Source organism: Panthera uncia, chromosome E1 (assembly GCF_023721935.1).
Source record: "Panthera uncia isolate 11264 chromosome E1, Puncia_PCG_1.0, whole genome shotgun sequence".
Taxonomy (NCBI): Eukaryota; Metazoa; Chordata; class Mammalia; order Carnivora; family Felidae; genus Panthera; species Panthera uncia.
In genome coordinates, this window is record NC_064814.1 from 55,472,138 (window position 1) to 55,493,079 (window position 20,942).

The window sequence follows — 20,942 nt, forward strand, 5'->3', positions numbered from 1 at the left end:
GGTAGCATCCAGGGGGAGTCTCCACGGTAACTGGGAAAGGCAGTTAAACTCCGGCTCTCTTTCCCAAACCAGCTATGTGTGTGAGGCTGATTTTCTTCATTTGCTCCAACCGACACAACATAGCACCACAGATTGAATGCGAAAACAGATTTGAAAACCGAGCCACTTTCTCTGGAGCCAGACAATCAGAAGATTGGCAAAAATAGAAAGCAGCACCACCTTCTCACTTTCGTTGTGGAAAACGTAAGGTTATTTTCGTAAGAGATGTTGTTGATGTTAACAAGTATCGTTATTTTAAAACGAAGAGATTTATTTTAAAATGGGTATTTTGAAATGAACAGGTATATGTTTATAAAAGCTTGGTTATATAAAATGAAAGGTTTCTGGGGTCTTTAATCATTTCAAAGAGTGTAAAGGGGCCCGGAAATGAAAAAGGTTGGGATATTTCGTTCATCCTGTTGTAGCGTTATAGCATAACGTTCCACGGTAAGATTTCTGGCCCACTTTATCCACTCAGCTACTTTTGGACATGGGTGTTTGCCAGTTTGGGGCCAGTACCTGGGGCCCACAGGCGTGCCTTTCTGTACGGTGTGTGAGGAGTGGGAATCCCGGGTGGTCGCGTACACAGATCTGTAACTCCTACATGCAGTGTTTCTAGATAAAGCCTGATTTCGGCAGATTCCAGCAGGAGACAGAAGGCCCCGGTCTGAGGGGGGAATGTAATGGTGTATTTCACGGGGTTGGCCTCGGCCCCATTTGGAGTCGGATTCTGTGTGTGGTGTGAGATGGCTGTCCAGTTGACCCAGTGCTCCAGAGTGCCACCTTGTCACATATCAGGTGCTCCTAAGTGGGCTCTTAATTGTGTCAGGGGACTGTGTGCCCCTCTTCCGGCTAAGATCACATTGTCTTTAGACTAAGTGTTGGTATTGGGTGTGGTAGGTGCCGTCATTTTTGTTATTCTTTAGGGTGGTTTTGGCTGTGACATCTTTTGCATTTCAGTATAATTTTAGAACCGTATGTCAGTTTTACATACGCACATGCACACACATGCACCCTCGCTGGAATTTTCTTTGGGATTTTGTTGATTCTGTAGATCAGCTGAGGAGAGAAGTACGATCTTGGCAATATGTGATCTTCTAGTTCATGGCTGTATCTGTTTACGTAGTTCTTCAACTTCCATGATCTGTTTTACGGCTGTCTGTGGAGGCCAGGATGGCTCTTCTTACATTTATTTTGGGGTATTTGATTTTTTTTTGGATGCTACTTAAATGGTGGTTTTAGCATTTTCTGATGGATGCCATGATGTAGAAATACAGTTGTCATGTTTTTAAAAATTTTTTTTAATGTTTGTTTATTTTTGAGAGAGAGAGACAGAGCATAGGCAGGGGAGGGGCAGAGAGAGAGGGAAACACAGAATCCGAAGCAGGCTCCAGGCTCCAAGCTGTCAGCACAGAACCCGACATGGGACTCGAACTCACGAACCGCGAGATCATGACCTGAGCTGAAGTCGGATGCTTAACCGACTGAGCCACCCAGGTGCCCCTGTCATATTTCTTACAAATAAAATCTTACTAAGATTGTTTATTGGTCATGACAGTTTAGCTGGTGATTCTTTTGGATTTTCTACGTTTTTTTCTACTTTCCTATGGATATTCCTTTTTTGTTTGTTTACCTATTTATTTTAAAAGAGAGAGAGAGTACACAGGTGGGGAAAGGGCAGAGAGCAAGGGAGAGAGAGAGAATCCCAAGCAGGCTCCACACCATCAGCACAGAGCCCAACGTGGGGCTCGAACTCATGAACCGTGAGATCATGACCTGACCCAAAACCGAGAGTCGGACTCTTAACTGACTGAGCCACCCAGGCGTCCTCTATGGATATTTCTATTGGATTTTCTATATGTCTACAAATAGTGACAGTTTTGTTTTTTCCTTTCTAATTCTTGCACATTTCTTTTATTTGCTTTATTGTGTTTCCTAGGACCCTCAGTAAATATTGGTTAAACAGCAGTGGAGATCATCGGTGTCTGTCATTCCTGATCTCAGAAGTGTCATCATTTCACCATTAAGAATGATGGTTGCTTTGGGGTGCCTGGGCATCTCCGTCAGGGGAGCACAGGACTCTTGACTTCAGGGTTATGAGTTCAAGCCCCATGTTGGGTGTAGAGATGACTAAAAAAAATAAACTTAAAAAAAATGATGGTTCGCTTCCATTTTGTTTTGTTTTTAATATTCTTTATCAGATTAAGGGAATTCTTCTATTCTTAGTTTTTATCCTCAATAGATGAATTTTTAAAATCCTGTTTGGATGTCACTTGTCAAATGTTTTTTCCAGCATCGAGTGAAATGATAGTGTGATTTTTCTGGCTATTTTGTTATGGTGGTGAATTACATATATTTTTGAGTGTTAAATTAACCTGGCAAGGACTAAGTATTCTTTTTATATACTGGATTCTGCTTGCTAATATTTTGTGTAGGATGTTTGCATCTATATTCATGAGTGAGATTGGCTTAAATTTTTCCTTGTTTTGTAATATCCTTGTCGTATTCTGCTCTCAAGTGATGCTGGTTTTATGAAATGAATCCGGGAATATCTCACCTTTGTGTGTTCTCAGATATTGCTTGGAGAGGGTTTGTGTTATTGCTTTTTAAAATAACTATAGTTTTCTTTGTAGGCAAGTTTTTCTTTAATAGATGTAGAACTTTTCAGGAGCGCCTGGGTGGCTCAGTTGGTTGAGCGTCCGACTTGGGCTCAGGTCATGATCTCATGGTTCGTGGGTTGCAGCCCCGCGTGGGGCTCTGTGCTGACAGCTTGGAGCCTGGAACCTGCTTCGGATTCCGTGTCTCCCTCTCTCTGTCTCTGCCCCTCCCCTGCTCGCACTGTTGTCTATCTCTCTCTCTCTCAAAGATAAACCTAAAAAAAATTTTTAAAAAGCCAGATGTAGAACTTCTCAGATCTCTAGTTTCTTCTGTTCATTTTGATAATTGTGTTTTTCTAGGAATTTCTCTTTCATCTCAGTTTTCAAATTTATTGGCATAAAGTTGTGCATCATACACTCTTATTTTCTGTAGAATTTGTAGTGACACTCTCTTTAATTCCTGATCTGCTACCCTTTTTTTAAAAGAAGTCTAGGGGCGCCTGGGTGGCTCAGTCAGTTGAGCATCCAACTCTCGATTTCGACTCAGGTCACGAACAGGGTCGTGGGATCAAGCCCTCAGAGCATTGGGCTCTGTGCTGATCCTGGAGCCTGCTTAACATTTTCTCTCCCTGTGGGGATGAGCACTGGGTGTTGTATATAAGTGATGAATCGCTGGGTTCTACCCCTGAACCTAATACTGCGCTGTACGTTAACTAACGTGAACTTAAATAAATCATACACTCTAATTTTTTTTTTACATTTATTTTTGATAGAGACAGAGCACAAGTGGGGGAGGGGCAGAGAGAGAGAAGGAGACACAGAATCTGAAGCAGGCTCCAGGCTCCGAGCTGTCAGCGCAGAGCCCGACGCGGGGCTCGAACTCACAAACCGTGAGATCATGACCTGAGCTAGAGTCGGACGCTTAAACGACTGAGCCACCCCGGCGCCTCATAAATTATACACTCTTAAAAAAAAAAAAAGATTCTCTTTCCTTCTCCCTCTGCCCCCCTCCCCCGCTTTCACACTCCTTTTCTCTCTCTCTCTCTCTTTCTCTCAAGTAGAAAAATAAAAAATAAATAAATAAGGAGTCTCCCCAGAGGTGTAAGTGATAGGTGTTTAGCTGTATTCTGCAAGTCCCAGTATGTTGTATTCTCATTACTGTTCAGTTCAGAATACTGAGGGTGTCTTCATGGACATTGCAAGTTATTTAGAAGTAGGTTGATTAATTTCTAGACATCAGGGGGTTTTCAGGGGCGCCTGGGTGGCTCAGTGAGTTGAGCGTCCGACTTCGGCTCATGTCATGATCTCGCGGTTCATGAGTTTGAGCCCCGCATCATGGTCTGTGCTGACAGCTCGGAGCCTGGAGCCTGCTTCAGATTCTGTGTCTCTCTTTCACTCTGCCCCTCTCCTGCTCACACTCTCTCCCTCTCTCTGCCTCTCAAAAATAAATAAACATTAAAAAAAATTTGTTTCAAACATCAGGGGGGTTTCAGGTTGATTTTGTTGTTTCTAATAATCCCTTTGGTCAGAGAACAACATACCCTGAATGATTTCAGTCCTTTGAAGTTTGTTGGACTTGTTTTATGGTCCATCATGTGCTCGAGCTGGGTAAGAGGTCAGCACGCTCTTGAAAAACACACACATCCGCTGTGATTGGATGCAGGGTCCCTCTTGTGCAGTGTATATCCTCATGGTTTTCGAGTTTTATTTGCTGTTCTCTATCGGTCACCATTAATCTGTTCCTCTTTTCAGTCCTGTCATTTTTGCTGTATATGTGTTGGAGCTATGTTGTCACATGTATCCAAAGGTAGAATTTTTAGATCTTTCTGGTGGATCCTCATGAAATGGTCTCTTTTTTAATAGAGACCTGTGCTTCTTTGCACTGGCGGTTCCTACTTCTCGGGGCGCCTGGGTGGCTCAGTTAGTTAAGTGGCTGACTTCTGCCCAGGACATGATCTCATGGTTCGTGAGTTCAAGCCCCGCGTCAGGCTCTGTGCTGACAGCTCGGAGCCTGGAGTCTGTTTCGGATTCTGTGTCTCCCTCTCCCTCTCCCTCTGCCCCTCCCCCCACTCGTGCTCTGTCTGTCTGTCTCTCTCTCAAAAAGAAAATTTAAAAATAAATAAATAGAAGTAAATACTTCTCTTGGAAAGTATTAGCTTTTTTCCCCTTTTGCTTAGTGTTTGCACGGCTTGTTGTCTTCCAGACTTTTATGTTCAGCCTTCCTGTGGTTTTCTACGGAAGAGGGTAGGTGGACAGCCTGTAGTTGTTATTTTTGGCCCTAATCTGACAGTATTAATATTTTAACCAGAGTATTTAGCTGATGTACGGGTACAGTAGTAACTGAAAAATTTCAGTTGAACTCGGCCATCTGACCCCTTGTTCCCTCTTGGTCCCCCCATTCTGTGCTTTTCCTTTTTTCTCCCTCCTTTTTTGATGAGGTAACGTTTATTGTTACCATTGTACCTTTTCACCTCTCACCCTGTGATGGGTATTTTTGCTCTCGTCTTCGTCATTCCTTTAGCGGTCACCTGCTCTCCAGCGCAGCCTTGACTGACCAGAGACTGACCGCCACTGCTGCTCTTTACCCGCAGTGGACGCAGAGCGGCCCCAGAGCACTTGAACTCTGTCCCTGCTGCCTCCCGGCCCGCACGCTGCTGCTCAGTATGTTGACGTGGATTTCTGTGTCTAGATTTAAAAAAAAAAATTTTTAATGTTTATTTTTGAGAGAGAGAGAGAGAGAGAGAGCAAGCATGAGTGGGGGAGGGACAGAGAGAGGGAGGCACAGAATCCCAAGCAGGCTCCAGGCTCCGAGCTGTCAGCACAGAGCCCGATGCGGGGCTCAAACTCACAGACCGTGAGATCATGACCTGAGCTGAAGTCGGACGCTCAACCGACTGAGCCACCCAGGCGCTCCTCAATTTTTTTTTAAGTAAGCTCCACGCCCAGCATGGGGCCCGAACTCACAACCCCGAGATCAAGAGTCACATGCTCCATTGGCCTGGCCAGCCAGGTGCCCCTCCTCCTTCATTTCTCACGTTTCTTCCCCCCCCCCCCCCCCCCCCCCGCACCGGATTTAGAGTCCAGAGCTGGTGGCGATTTTCCCACCGCGCTGTGTGCCGTTGAGAACCCAGCCTGCGGTTTCGCTCTCGTACCTTTGACGCTAATCTATGCTTCTTTGCACCGGCGGTTCCTAAAATTTTCTCTTTGTCTTTGGTTTCCAGCACACTCACTCCGAGGTGCTTAGGTGAAGTTTGCGTCTCTGTATCAGGCGTGGAGCTTGGAGCATTTTCGTCTGTGCCTTGATGGCTTTGGTTGGTTTTGGAAAATTCTCAGCCATTGCCCCTTCCAAGACCTCTTCTGCCCCGCGGTCCCTTTCCTCCTGCTAGCACTCTTGTGCCACTGAGTCCAACCTTGTCACCGCGCCCCATGCAGCCTTCCCATCCTTCTGTATTTTAATCCCCATCCCCCGCCCCGCACCCCCGTGCTTAGCTCAGATATTTGCTTCTGCTAAAGTGTGGAAGAACTAATTCTTTCTTCATCTGTATCTAAATTGCCTTTAAACACACCCGGTGAATTGCTAATTTCCATTACTTTATGTTGCATTTTTCATTTGGGTTTTCTTTTTATGATTTTTTAAAGGCTTTTTATGTTTGGTTTTTTATGGTTTTTTTTATGGCTTTTCTTTTAATGGTTCCCGATTCTCTGGTAGAATTCTCGATCACGTTTTTTAATCACTGGAACATGCCACTGTCCAAGGTAACAATACGAGGCGATGCAAACAGACTCACAGGGGTGCAGATGTTATCCTGGATTGTAGGTGTCTCATGTGCCCGTGATTGTACGGAAAGAAGCGCGGAGGCAATGACATTGAGCTGTGTCTAGAGTCCTGCTCTGGGCAGGCGGGTAGGCGAACGGGTCTAGCACGAGTAGCTCATCATGGATCAGGGGCTCAGGTGAAAGCCTGGGACGTTTCCCCTCCTCCCAGCGGGCAGGCTCCTAGTTCTGTGCTCCTGACCTTGCATGCTGCTCAAGATTTCACTCTGCTCAGCCTTCTGGTCCTCAGCCACCGATTTTGGGATTTGTAACTACCGTCTGCGTGAGCAGGGCTTAATAATTCTGTGTCATCATTCGCTCACGTTCACACTGCCCTTAGGTCTCATAAATGTTTATTGCAGCTGGTCTAGTCACTTCAGGGTCCAGAGACGGTCACTATATGCTAAGTAGTTGTTCTGTCTCTCCTGATCTGTCCGTCTCCCCTCTTTTAGTTGAAGAAACAGAGTCCGTTCTGTAGAACCTCCCATAGTCTGGATTTTGTTGATTGCATTTGCGTCCAGAGGCTTGATCAGATGTGGATTCAGGACACGCTTAATGCCCGCTCGTCTCTATCTGTGGTGTTGAGATTGACAAGTGAGTCAGCCCGGGGTCTGGGGTTTTGTTCGGTGGACGTGTGTATGGGGAGTGTCCTTGTCTGCCATTCACCTAAGGGTTTAGCAACCAGTTTGTTTTCGATGATTGTCCTTTTTTACAGAATTTTGGCCTTTCTTCCCCCAAAGAAGCAATAATGATTATTCTAGTGTTTTTACCCTTGTGCCTTCTTTTGTTATTGTACCTCTTGTCCTGTTCTCTAAGAGGGAAGCGCTCTCAGAATAGATGTGCCCACTGGATCGCTTATTTCCTGATATCCGTTCTGCTCTTTATTTTCTCCACTGTGGGGTTTTGGGCTTTCATGTCAGAAGACTGCTTACAGCCGTTCCTTGCCGGCTGACTTGTCCAGCTCTCCCTGGGCGCTCTCCCGGGCGCGCCTGCCGTAGCGCATCCCCATTCAGCATCGCCCAAGCTCCGAACGCTCAGAGGGGATTCATTATCTCCCCCACATATCAGACTGTTGTTCCTGTATGTACATCGGTTGAACGCTGGGGCTGTTAGCTCGCATCTTTGGTGGTCTTTATGTGCAGACCTGTTGAGCGCCATGGAGTCTCCCTCCCCCCAGCTCTCTCGTGACCCACCTCTTCCCTCTCATCTGAGCCCCGGCACTGTGCTGGGACTGGGGCAGTAGCAGTCTCCGCTCCCCGCTCCTCACCTCTTGCCCTCCGGTCTCTTTTCCGTGGGGCTACCCGATCGATCCTTTTACAAACATGCTCCTTCCCTTCCGTCGCTCTTCTCCCCTGAACCTCTGGTACCTGATCGCCTGTGCGGGCAGAATCTAAGTGGTTGAGTCCACCCTTCTGAGCTCCCACCGTGCACGTTCCGTGCTCGGCGAGGCCGAGCTGTTCACTGTGCCTTGCCTGTATCCTGCCGCTAAGTTTCATGCACTTTAAGTCTATTTGTTTATTTTGAGAGAGGGGAGAGAGAGCAAGTGGGGGAGGGGCAGAGAGAGGAAGAGAGAGAGTCCCAAGCAGGCTCCTCGCCATCAGCACAGAGCCTGACGCAGGGCTCAGTCTCTCCAACCGTGAGATCATGACCTGGCTGAGCCACCGGGGCGCCCGGCTCCCCCTATTTTCATGGCAACTTCTTTATCCCTCCTTTTGCCCTTTAACTAGTTTTTAAAAGGACATCAGAGACCATCTAGTCTGAATTTTGTACCTCGTTTTGCAGTTTCTGACCAGATGGCCTTGACTTTCGGGGCCTGGGGTTGGTTGCGTGTGCGGCTGCAGAGTTTCTGTCCCATTTATAATCGCGTTCATCTTTCTCCTTCTCTTTTCTTACCGCTCTCTTTTTAGTGTCTCACGTGTGTGTTTTGTCTGTTGTCTTCCTACCTGGAGGTGTGTGTTTCTTGAAGGCGTAAAATGTCTCGTGTGCCTATTCACACACTGAATGAGGTCTAATTGGAACTTTGGAGTCAGAGAGACAGGATTTTAACAGCATATCGCCCTCCTGCCACGTGCCCCGCGGAAGATAAAAGTAACACAGCATCGCTTCCGTTATCATTTCTACAGGAGCCCGGAATTGGAGCTCATTTCCAGAGAGTTCAAAGTCAGCTCTTCAAGCACTTAAATTGAATGATGTTCCCACATAAACATTTTTTTTTACTCCTCCTCTCTGGCAAGCACAGGGTACTGATGATTATTTAACCTTGTTTTTAGATGACGTACTCATACTTGTGAGACTGAGTCATTTTGTGATCCTGAGTCCTCAGAAAAGCACCCACCGCATGGGAGACACATATGTGGGAATTATTTCTGAGTTAAATGTCGCTGTTAGGATCTTGTTACCACGCCATACGTGGTTATGGGATGTTAAACTGAATTTCCGTGTTTTAACTTTCTTGCGTTTATTTGTTTTGTTTTCTTTGTGGTCGGTCTATAATTTACCTCTTATAAAAGTGAAGTGTAGAATCCGTAGCTTCATGATAGACTCCGATCTAATTTTTGAATGGAAAAGTGGGGTGTATATAAAAATTCATCGAGGGGTGCCCGGCTGGCTCAGTCAGAAGAGTGTCCGTGACTTTTGACTTGATCTCGGCGTCATGAGTTCAAGCGCCAGGATGGGTGTAGAGATTACTGAAATAAGTAAACATTTTTAAAATAATCATTGAGATGTATAGTTAGGATTTGTTCACCTGTCTGTATACAGGAGCCAGCCAGGCTTGTCTGGGACCTGAGCTGCCCGCACGAGAGAGGCGACAGTCAGAAGGCCCGAGTGGCCAGCGAGGGAGGGGGCAGGCGCCTTCTCTGGCCTCAGGCAGACAGGGGCGATGTCCCTCTGGCCAGCTCAGAAGTAAGGCCAACAGCTCCTAGCCGTGAACTTGGGGCAGAGCCTTTCGCCTCTGCCTCCTCTCTGCCCACACCTGCACCTCCGGTTGTGACTTAGGAAAGCTGTGGGGGGCACAGCCTGAGATGAGGTTCTGACCTGACCACTGCCCTCCTTCCAGCAGGCTCCTGTCCCCGCCTTAGCACTGGTCACTGCAGTGTGCGCCTAGAGCCGTCTCGAGGGTGCCTTCTGGCGGCAGCTGCCAAGGTTTCCGCCTTCACAGACACAGCTGTTGCTGAGACACCCTTTAGGGTCCCCGGGGAGCGGGCCACGCAGCTGAACGCCATCAGCCCCGGCCTTTGTAGCGTCCTCTTGCCTGTGGACTCAGTCCCCCAGATCACCTTCATTAAAAGGCCTGCGGGGCGCTTGGGTGGCTCAGTCGGTTAAACATCTGACTTCCGGCTCAGGTCGTGAACTCGTGGTTTGCAGGTTCGAGCCCCGCGTCGGGCCCTGTGCTGACGGCTCGGAGCCTGGAGCCTGCTTCGGGTTCTGTGTCTCCCTCTCTCTCTGTCCCTCCCCCCCTCCTGCTCTGTCCGTCTTTCTCTCTCTCAAAACTAAATAAACATCAAAAATACTAAAAAACAAAAAAGGCCTGCATCACAGTGCCACGGACTGCCACTTCCACATGCCTCGGTGCTTGGAGGACTGGGGCGCCTGGCAGCAGCCTGGCGGTTCTGTTCTTCCCTGACCCCCACGGTCAGTTTTGTACACTCTTCTTAGAAATCATTCTTAGCGAATTAAGAAAACCCCCAAATCAAAAGTGTTCCTAGTATCGGTTCTAATAATGGTGACTGTGCTGGCCAAGAAGGGTTCATGTCTTCTAGACTAATGGCTCCTAAAAATTGTTGAGGACCCACGGGGTGCCTGGCTGGCGCAGGGGGTGAAGCATGTGCCTCTTGATCTTGGGGTCATAAGTTCGAGCCCCATGCTGGGTGTAGAGATGATTTAAAAACAAAGCCTTTGAAAAAAAAATTGAGGGGGCGCCTGGGTGGCTCAGTCGGTTAAGCGTTGGACTTCTGCTCAGGTCATGATCTCACGGCTCGTGAGTTTTTGAGCCCTGCGTCGGGCTCTGTGCTGATGGCTTGGAGCCTGGACCCTGCTTCACATCCTCTGTCCCCCTCTGTCTCTGCCCCTCCCCTGCTTGCACACTGTCTCATAAATAAATAAAAACATTAAGAAAAATAAAATAAATTGAGGACCCTTTTGTGTCCTTTTGTGTTTGTGTAGTTTATATTTATCGGTACTTACCGTATTTGAAATTAAAATAAATTTTAAAAATATGTATCAATTCACTTAAAAATAGTAAGCCATGTATTTATTTAAATAAGTTCATTTAAAATAAGTGTACAACAGGCATGCCTGGGGGTCTCAGTCGGTTGAGCGTCCGACTTCAGCTCAGGTCATGATCTCACGGCTTGTGAGTTTGAGCCCCGCGTCGGGCTCTGTGCTGACAGCTCGGAGCCTGGAGCCTGCTTCGGATTCTGTGTCTCCCTCTCTCTACCCCTCCCCCACTCATACTCTCTCTCTCAAAAATGGATAAACATTAAAAAAAAAGTAAGTGTACAACAAGTTAACATAAATAATCTTTCACAAAACAAACGCTGTTTTCCACGGCAAAATACTTAGAGAAGTTTTATGTTTTTGCAAATCTCTGTAACAACCACGTTTTCAGGTAATTGTGGGTATTCTTCTTTGATTCTACACCCAAACTTAACACATGGCATTTCCTAAGTGATTAGCTGCAGTGTGGAATCTGGAACTAGATTACTGACCTTTTCGTACCGTGCACACTCGGAAAATAGCCCCGAAAACATGAATCACGGGCTGCTTGAGCCTTTCGCTGTAGCCCTGTGAGGTTGGGAAGCATATGTTGTTATGGCCATTTTACAGATGAAGGAATTGAGTCCAGAAGAGTGCCCCTTAACAAATGATCTGTGGGAGAACTGCCTGTGGCTTGGAATCGTATATCCTCGGCTAGATTTAATTAGGAGAAGAGATTAATTACTCTAGGGATGAAGGCTCCTGTTCAGATTACTGTATGGTCTCTGGCTGTGTGATATATTCAGGGATTGTTTTTTTTGTTTTGTTTTTTTTTTTAACGCTGTATTTTATTTTTATTCTAGACTTATTCTGGACTCTTCTGTGTAGTCATAAACCCTTACAAGAATCTTCCAATCTACTCTGAGAATATCATTGAAATGTACAGAGGGAAGAAACGCCACGAGATGCCTCCACACATCTACGCTATCTCTGAATCTGCTTATAGATGCATGCTTCAAGGTAACTGGGAGGGTTAGAGTACTAAATACTCAGTTTCTTACATGTGAGTTAGTGGTTTTGTTTGTGTCTCAAAGGGCTTTAAGCTTAAACAATCTTGAAACGTAGTTAAGTGTTTATTGTGGAGGAATTATGAAGTCTTTTTTTTTTTTTTCCTAATATGTTTATTTTGAGAGAGAGCACGGGGAGGGGCAGAGAGAGAGGGAGAGACAGAATCCCAAGCGGGCTCCACACTGTCAGCGCAGAGCCTGACGTGGGGCTCGATCCCACAAACTAAGATCATGACCCGAGCTAAAGAGTCAGATGCTCAACCGACTGAGCCACCAAGCACCCGTAAAATTTTTTTTTAATTAATTGATTTATTTTGAGAGAGTGAGAGAGAAAGAGCATGAATGGAGGAGAGGGGCAGAGAGAATCCCAAGCAGGCTCTGCAGTGTCAGCACAGAGCCTGACGTGGGTCTCGATCTCGTGAACTGTGAGATCATGACCTGAGCTGAAATCAAGAGTAGGATGCTTAACCGACTGAGCCACCCAGGCGCCCCTGAATTAGGAATTTTTAAGATGGCAATGGGCAGTGTGGCCCTTTTCTAGAAGAAGTAGGTAAGTATGACTGTTGCTTCATAATTAGTTCACATTAATTTTTTTCGTTAAAAAGCATCTAGTTTTTATATACGTTTGCTGTCCATCACAAACCGGGATAACCAGAACTCTCTTGGACTGGGTTTTAGCACCCACAGGAAGAGCCACAGGAGGGATGATGGAAAAGGTAGAGGCATCATTGGGGAGCAAAAGGTCATATAATATTTCTGTCGTAAATACGTAGAAGAGGGGACAACAGAAGTTAGAAAGCACTGGGCCGGTTGGTGGATCGCAGTGGCTTCCTTTTGGGCTTAGGATGAAGTATAAATTTGAAGAGTCATCCCTTTGAATCCTGGCTTTAGACACAACGGTGTACGGAGGGACATTTTCCTGAAAACCAGAACGTGGCCATTTTGAACGCATTTCCCTCTTATTGCTCAAAAAGACAGCATTGAACACGGGACCTCCTAGTGCTCTGTGAGCTCTCCTGTAATAACGCTCCCTCTCGTTTCATCTTTCACAAAATAAACTCGGCAAAGTACGATAAACTCTATCGGCTCTTACAAAATAGTTCTGTGGGGCGCCTGGGTGGCTCAGTCAGTTGAGTGTCCAACTTTGGCTCAGGTCACGATCTCACGGTTCGTGGGTTTGAGCCCCGCGTCGGGCTCTGTGCTCACAGCTCGGAGCCTGGAGCCTGCTTCGGATTCTGGTGTCTCCCTCTCTCTCTACCCCATCCCCATTCATGCTCTGTCTCTCTCTGTCTTAAAAATAAATAAAACGTTAAAAAAATTTTGAAAAAAAAAAAAAAGTAGTTCCGTGATCTTCAGGAACCGGGGTGTGATCTGTCCACCTGTCACTGCATTGCAGGCCTTGGGGGCTGGGTCTGAAGGGTAGCGGGAAGGCGTTCGTCAAGTATAGCGCCCAGCCCCCGCTTTCACGTTTCGTTGGGACGCTTATGTACCAGGTCCCTGGAGGCAAACAGGAAGGACTTCAAAGCTAGAAGAGTGACTCTCCAGAATCCGTTTAGGCCGAGAAAAGATGAGATTTAATATTAGTTCTTAGTTTCAGAGCCAGAGGATACGAAGAAAATGGCTACCGCTGGGGGGGCTTGCAGACTGCGGAGAGAGAATGGCCAGCTTCTTTGGTTTTGGTTCTGTGTCTCTGCGAAGAAGAATCTTTATGTGCAGAAAAGCGTTTGTATGAACGAGCACGCTCTGCCTCATATGGGAGAAGCCATTGGAGACAGGACACTCCTTCTCCAGTTGAATCCATATTTCCGCATCCAGACAAGTACGTTCTCACAGTTGACGTGGCTGACCCTCTGGTCTCTGAAGTATCATCTAGAAAAGGGGGGTTTCCGGAGGGCAGTTCCAACTCTGAAAAAGGGGCAGAGGCTTCAGACCTCTGAGCTTCACGTACCTGCCAGGGAGGGTTCTAGAATCTATTGTTGACAGTCTAGGAACAACGTGGCAATACACGCCACATACCTTTCGCTTAGCGGGAAGGAAAAGCACAGTGGACGGTGTTAACGAGCATCAGGACCACCACACGGCGTTCCAGAGTGTCACAAACGTGACGTCCCCAGGGCTGTTCGTGGCAAAGGTGCCCGTGGGGTGCTGGTGGCTAGCTGAGGTTGTCCAGGTTTGTCCGGGTGTGCACTAAAGGCCATTTAAAAACGTTGCAACATTCTTATCAGCATGCAGGACGCATGCCCGTGAAATTTGTAGATGACGTGAAACTTTGCAGGGAAAATAAATACATTTGACGAAAAGAGAGAGTTTTTGAAATTATCTTGACAGGTCGATTGGAAAAATTGAATCGAACGAAATAGTTAACAGTGATTAAATGCGAATCATGTCCCACGACCGGGTTGCCAGACCAGCCCTGTGCGGATAGAACAAGGAAGAGGTGGCTTACCAGCATATCGTGTCATTACCGCTATCCTCATTAGTGCTGGAGTGAACATTTATTGACTCTTCCTGTGTGCCGGGCACTGGCGGGATGTTTCATGTGCATGACATAACCTACCACAACCATCCTATAAAGTAAACAGAGTTGCTGTCCCTGTTTTACTGGGGCACCAAACAGTTAAAAACTCGACCCAAAAAAATGTCGGTCGTAAGGGGTTATGAACTAGGATTCAAAGCCAAGGCAGTGTGACACATTCGCATCCACAGTCATGAAATTCCACGTGAAAAGCAGAAAGAATTAGTTGATAGTTTTGGCTACATAACAACTGAAAGTTGTTCCAAAACAAAACAAAACAAAACACCTGTCAACAACCCTATCACATTCCGTTCTGTAGGTAGGGGCTACATGCTGATGTACCGCACAGCTCCGTGGGGCTGGGCTTGCACTCGGGTAGTCGAGTAATAGCTTACACTGCCTACCAGTCCTGGTCCGTGTAGGTTTTCAGTTACCCCTGTGAGCAAAACCTCCAAATAACCACGGGGGCCCATGAAGAGATTGGTAATCATAATTACTGGTCAGAGTTTGTGTCTTTAATGCAAAGAACCAGAGGAGAGCTTACCTTTCTTCCTAAGTTTGGATTCTAGGGGACACTGTACCAATAAAATGCAGAGTGGGTCTGGCACAGAGTAGTTGCTCAAGAAACACTGGCTGAATGAATGAATGAATGAATGGCAGAGTTCTTGGACATAAACTTGATTTCAAAAATCTCAACTTCCCGCTCTTGTCAGATTTGTATCTAAGTAAAACACAGACCGCAACATAAGTGCTTCATGCTTTCTAGTGTTAAAGGGAACTGAAAATTTAAACGTTTCCAATCGCACACTGTTGATGTAAGAGATTTTTTAAATACATGTATTGACGTATTTTGCAACATTGTAAAACTCACTTCTTCTGGAAGGTATTTTTGGTAGATTCTTTGGGATTTTTCTGTGTAGACCAGCATGTCTTCTGCAGATAGAGACATTGCTGTGTCCTCCTTCATATCTTAGGCTTTGGGTTTATTTTCTTGCCTTGTAATAATGTTCAGTAGGTGTGGCGACAACAGACATCCTTGCCTTGTTCCTGGTCTCGGGCCCACCTTTCACCTTTTCACCATGAAGGATGGTGTTCATGTACACGTTTTTTGTTCATGAAATTCTTTTGTATTCCTAGTTTGCTCGGTTTTTTTTTTCTTCTTTTAACACTAGTGAATGTTGAGTTTTGTCAAATGCATTTTCTACATCTATTCAGCTATTCTGTGGTCTGTAGATAAGGTGAGTTAGATCATTGGCCTTTGGGTGCTGAACTAACCTTGCGTGGCCAGGATGAAGGTCACCTGCTTCTCATGTGTGTACCCCCTTTGTCTGTGTCGTCGGATTTGATCTGCTCACGTGTTGTTGAGAATTTCTGTGCCCTTGCTGATGACAGAGATTTGTGTGTCATTTTCTTGTTTTGTAACGTCTCTGTAGCCATAGCGTCAGAGTCGGGCTTGTCTCTGAGAATGGATTGGGAGGGAGAGGTTTCTTCCTCTTGAATTTTCTGAAAAGTTTGGTATGGTTATTTTTCCCCTTAAATGTTGTGTGGAATTCACTAGTGAAATACGTTTTCTTTGCAGGAAGCCTTTTAATTACACATTCAATTTATTTTTACCTGAGGTGTAATTGACATGTAACGTTATATTAGTTCCACAAGATCAAGTTCTTTAACAGATATGGGGCCAATCAGGTTATTCATTCTTCTGAAATGAGCTTTAGTGGTTTACAAACGTCTTTTTAAAAAGTTCCTTTTTTTATCTTAGTTCTCAGACTGTGTCTGTGGGATCCTAGGTAGCTGTTCTCTGTCTTATTCTAGACTTTGGCAATTTGTGTCTTTTTCCTGATCAGTTTGACTGGAAGTTTATCAATTGTATGATTTTTTTCAAATAACCAGAATTTGGTTACATTTTTTTTCTTCTTTTTCCTGTTCCCCATTTCATTGATTTCTGTTCTTTCCCATTTCCGTTCTTCTTTCTAATTTGAATTTGATTTGCTCTCGTCTAGTTTTTTAAGGTAGGAGCTGAGGTCATTGATCGGAAACCACTTCTGCTGTTGTATTATGATTTAACTCGGTATGGATTCACCGAGTACCTCCATGTGTGATTCTTGGGAGGTGCTTTGGGAAACACTGAGCTAGGAAAGGACTCCATAGTCTTTAGGAGGCTGGATGCATTTTTGAAAGCGAAATGGTTTCCCTCAAATATCAGTTCAGGCTCTGGTTACATTTACAGGTGTTTAGAGATTGAGGTCGTCGTACGTTGTTACAGTTCTTTAGTCGGCAGGGTGAGGAGGATTCAGTGAGGCAGAAGGGAGGCGTGGTCGGATCACGGCTGGCGAGCATCTTAGAGGTGATCAAGCCCAACCCCTTACTGCATGGATGGGGAAACTGAGGTGCAGAGCCAGCACAAGACCAGACAGACGAACATGGAGGACAGAGAAGTCTGGTGAGCAGAGCTGGCTCGGGCTGCGGCGGTGAGAAGCACAGGAAATGAAGTACAGGGCAGATTGGAACAGTAGGTGGTGGTTGTGAGGGTCTCCGGTTTCGAACAACGATAGCAAGTGTGTACAGATGCCCGAAGGGAGCCGTCCTGAATTAATTCGGAGGCAGTTGAGTTTTGGTTAGTTTTTGTATGTGTGCACCGGTTCAGAAAAGCCGTAAGAAACTTGGTGTGGTGAGGTTCTCTGGAAGTTGCTCAGACCTGGAGAATTTAGGGCTCTGGGGGCTCCTATTTACAGTGAATAAATACAGATTTGTTAAAATCCTAGCCGCATGGGTGAAGAACACGGGAAGAGCAGGGCATCAGTGGCGCATTTATAGATGCGGAGTCAGTTCGCGGCAGAGTGGGAACCAGGGCACAAGCTTGCAGAGCCCAGGGCGGCACCCGGCACTGACTTTGAGCCACCGAAGGTGCTGGCGTAGGGAAGCGAGCCGGATCTCACGCAGCACCGCCTCGTGGGCAGGCACTGGCGGTATCGTGTGTTGAACTCCAGAATATGGCTGGTGGAAAGGAGGACGCATCGAGGAACCAGAGGGGCCCCAACTGAGCTGAGCACGGAAGGACACGTGGGGACACACGGTGGCCGTGGGCCTGGGGCAGCGCGTGGAAGGAGGGGCATGTCATGACCCCTGCGAGAGCAGACCAGTAAAGGAGGCAGGGGTCAGCCTCGTCCTGTGAACGTGGCCTGCGCAGCCGGAGGGAGGGATAGGGCGGTGGTCAGGGGCCGTTCCCAGTTCAGTGAGACTTGAGGCACTGGGCAGTAACACGCTCTTTGTAGAACTCAGTTTATACACAGAGTGTACGAATGGGTTAGTTTATTTTAATAATACTGTGACATTTATTTCTCCTTGACAAAAGCTACTTATGCTGGCGGGGGGTGCCTGGGGGTGCTTGTGGGTTAAGCAGCTGACTCTTGATGTTAGCTCAGGTCTTGGTCTCAGGGTCGTGAGTTCAAGCCCCACGCTGGGCGTGAAGACTACCTTAAAAAAAAAAAAAAAAATGCTGTCTGTGCCTGAACTACTGTGAGACCCTTATTGGGTCCTGATGTAGCCACCCAAGGGTGAGCAGCCTCTGCATAGGAGTGACGAAAGATCCACCTGGGCCGGTCCCTGCGAGCACAGGCCCGGGTCGTCACCCCTCAGCGGCTGCGGGTCCTGGGTGGATTACCTGACCCCCCTCCAGGAGCATTTTCTCATCTGCAAAAATGGATATCCACGCGCATAAATGATTAGAAATCATACATCCCACACTGGGGGGCCGGGAGGGGGCCTGTCCGTGGGCTCGCTGTGGGTTTGAATGTCACCTCATTCGAAAAGATTTAGGTCGTTCGTCACTTTAACGTCATGTGCGATTCTGCTTCTGCTGTACGTTGTTTTGTTATTTTTGGTGCCTCTACCATCTCGACCTGAGACGCTGGTTACGCTTCATTTAGATGTCTGTCCACCTTCAGCCTTCCCCACTCAGGGTTCGATTTTTTTCTCTCTCTTTTTCTAATAACGATTCCTCCTTAGTTGTGAGTGTTCTCGAAGCCTTTCTGAAACCTCACCCTGCCATCGGAGTCACCTGGGCAACTTACTGAAACAGGGAATTTCAATCCCAACCCCCTGAAAATGATCCCGTGAGGGAGGGGCCCTGGGGGACACGTTTTTTATAAGGTTCCCCAGGTGAAGTCGTTATGCACACGGCTTGAGCGTCAAGGTTGATTAGGCACATAAAGCCTCCGAAGCCGGGCTGTTATTCCCACCCCCCCCACCCCTCCCCCCAAAGATCTGGCCTTGTAAGGCAAAACAAGGGTGACTGGATTTAGGGCCCTGTAAGGGTTGGGGAAGCAGCGGGGCAGGAGCGGAGTTACTAATACTCTGTGGGCCGTTACTGCAACGTTATTGTATCAAGTGTTTAAAACACCAGGCAAATGGTCACTTTCTTTTTTTTGTTTGTTTTGTTTTGTTTTCTAGATCGTGAGGACCAGTCAATTCTTTGCACGTAAGTAAATTTCAAACGTTCGAACTTGTTTTCGATTCTGTTGGAAACTAAAGCAATTGGGGGAGGGGGTGGGGGGTGCAGAGTAGTAATTTTAAGAATTTGACGTAAACCTTGGCAGTTACCATTTTAAGACTAAGATGATGTGAGTTGTGTAAATTGGGGGTTCACTGTTTGGCCGTCAAACCAGGCCTTTCCCACGTTTCTCAGCGTTGATCTGTGACACTTCGGGCTTGAGTTTATATGTGCGCCTGTTGGGCTACTGGACATTTTACCCGGTGAACATTACCGACGGTCGTGGGCCTTGTGTGCTGAGTGCTAGAGAGTCGGAATTGGACGAAGCCGTATCCACAGCAGGACACCATTAGATCTGCTTAGAAAAGGATTGTTAGGAAGACGGACTGGCTGCGGTGTGGATGGCAGATGGACTGGAAGACCGGTGGGGAGGCTGTTGGGAGTTGCAGGCGAGAGGCAGTGACCTCAGGCAGAGGTGTGACCGCATCTGGAGCCGAGCAAGGAGACCCGCTCAGTGAGGAGGGGGAGTTAGTGAAAGGGTCCTCACAGCCTCAGTGGGGTCATTTGCTGTGCTCTGCGCCTGAATGTGGAGCTCAGGAGAGGGCTGCTCCAGGCGCCGAGACCTGACCCATCCGCGCAGCCCTGTAAAAGGAGGAGAGCGAAGGCCGGGTGTGGAGCCTTGAGGAAAAAGTACATTCAGGGGTCGGGCGGAGGTCAGCGAGGCTGAGGGGGCAGAGTGAGCCCCACGGAGACAGGTGCAGCGGGTGTGACCAGGGCCAAGAGAGAGGCCGGGCCAGGTGCACTTGAATGATGGGGAAATGGAAAAGTTAAAACCGAAAGCCTCCGGTGTAGGCCTGCTCTCCGAAACAGAGTGAAGGCTGGTGGGCAGGTCAGCGGTGGAGAGTTCTCTGTGCGAGAGAGTAAATGCTGATGAGAGACCCGGGGGGCTGGAAATCCAGGAGGTTCTCCTCGGACGGCTTCTCTTCTATGAAGCGGCAAGTCCGGGTTCTAATGCGGGGACAGCGGTCGGAGCAGCTGACACGGGTCTGTGGGTCGCATACGTTTTCTCCCGGCGGGGCTTAGCCTTTGGGTTCTACAAGTTAGCTTTTCCTGAACAGCAAACCACCCTGAAACTTGACGGCTTAAAATACCCTTCCCAGCAACTGGGTCGGGCTCCTCCGGGTGGATCTGGGTCAGGCCGAGCAGCCCAGCTGGGCTGGCCCTGCACCTGTGCAGATGTGTGTGTGTGGAGGGGGGGGGGTGCGGCGCTTGTGGCCGAGTGCTCTGCTCTCACCTCTGCATCCCCTCATTCTCCAGCGGGCCGACCCGGGCTTTTCACGGGGCGGCAAGGTTCCGGGAGTAGCAGATGGGCGCATTGTTCAGGTGCCTGCTTGCGTCCTGTGTGCTGCCTTCCCACTCCCATGTGAGACATGCGGCCCAGGCCAGAGTCAGGGTGGGAGACGACAGGGAGCAGAGAGAACGAGGCGCGAGACAGTCGGGGCCCTTGTTGTGGACCATCTACCAGCAGAGCGCCGGACTCGAACCAGGTCCAGTCCGTCAAAAGGGGAGCGATGGCCGGTTCGGCCAGTGGGGACCAGTGGAGCCAGAGAATCGAGAATATTGGCAGGAGAAGCTACCGCCTCGGACAGTGGGACAGCGGCACAGGGGAGGGGGTGGCTGGGAGGAAGGAGAGCGGTCGGGCGCGAGCGCTGGGGTCCGGAGGGATCGAAGATTAACGTTCGGGATACTGGTGTGTGCACAGGAAGGGCGGGCGATGTGGCCACAGGTGTGAGTAGCTGGGGAGGGAGGAGGGGTCCCAGGGGCCGGGGGTGGGATGTCACACGCACACATCACGGAGCGTGTAGCGCCAGCCGTTCATAACGCGGCATGATTTCACCTAGAGGGTGTCCTTCATCCCAAGATCATCTCCCTCCCAGTTTTTTGGGAATAAAAAGTGCTTTCTTTTTTGAAACAAGACTGGAGGTTTTTGTTTTTAATGACCTTACTGGGGGAGATAAATCCGATGCTGTGACCTCAGAGAGGAGGGGTGGGGCAGGGCAGGGGCTTTGTCTGGAAACAGCATCATGGTAAGTGAGGAGGATGCCACTGACTTTCTTCCAGACGTGGGTCTGGGGCAGGGTTGGGGGGGCGGGGAGACCAGGGTGGTCCTCCCCTGAGAGGGCTGCCTGGGAGTGGTTGGGGACGGCGGGGGGGGGGGGGGG

General features: G+C 47.9%; 1 protein-coding gene across 5 annotated transcripts in view; it reads left to right on the forward strand.

Annotated features, from left to right (window-relative positions):
* The window catches only part of MYH10 (myosin heavy chain 10), a 129,986-nt gene that overhangs the window by 12,063 nt on the left and 96,981 nt on the right, over nt 1–20,942 (forward strand). For 3 of the 5 annotated variants that reach the window (XM_049636957.1, XM_049636953.1, XM_049636954.1), the window contains exons 3-4: nt 11,510–11,666; nt 18,681–18,708. In XM_049636957.1, coding sequence (XP_049492914.1) covers nt 11,510–11,666; nt 18,681–18,708 — 185 coding nt within the window. Of the gene's footprint in view, nt 1–72; nt 244–6,785; nt 7,044–11,509; nt 11,667–18,680; nt 18,709–20,942 lie in introns of those variants that run through there. The other 2 variants (XM_049636956.1, XM_049636955.1) reach the window with 2 other exon arrangements.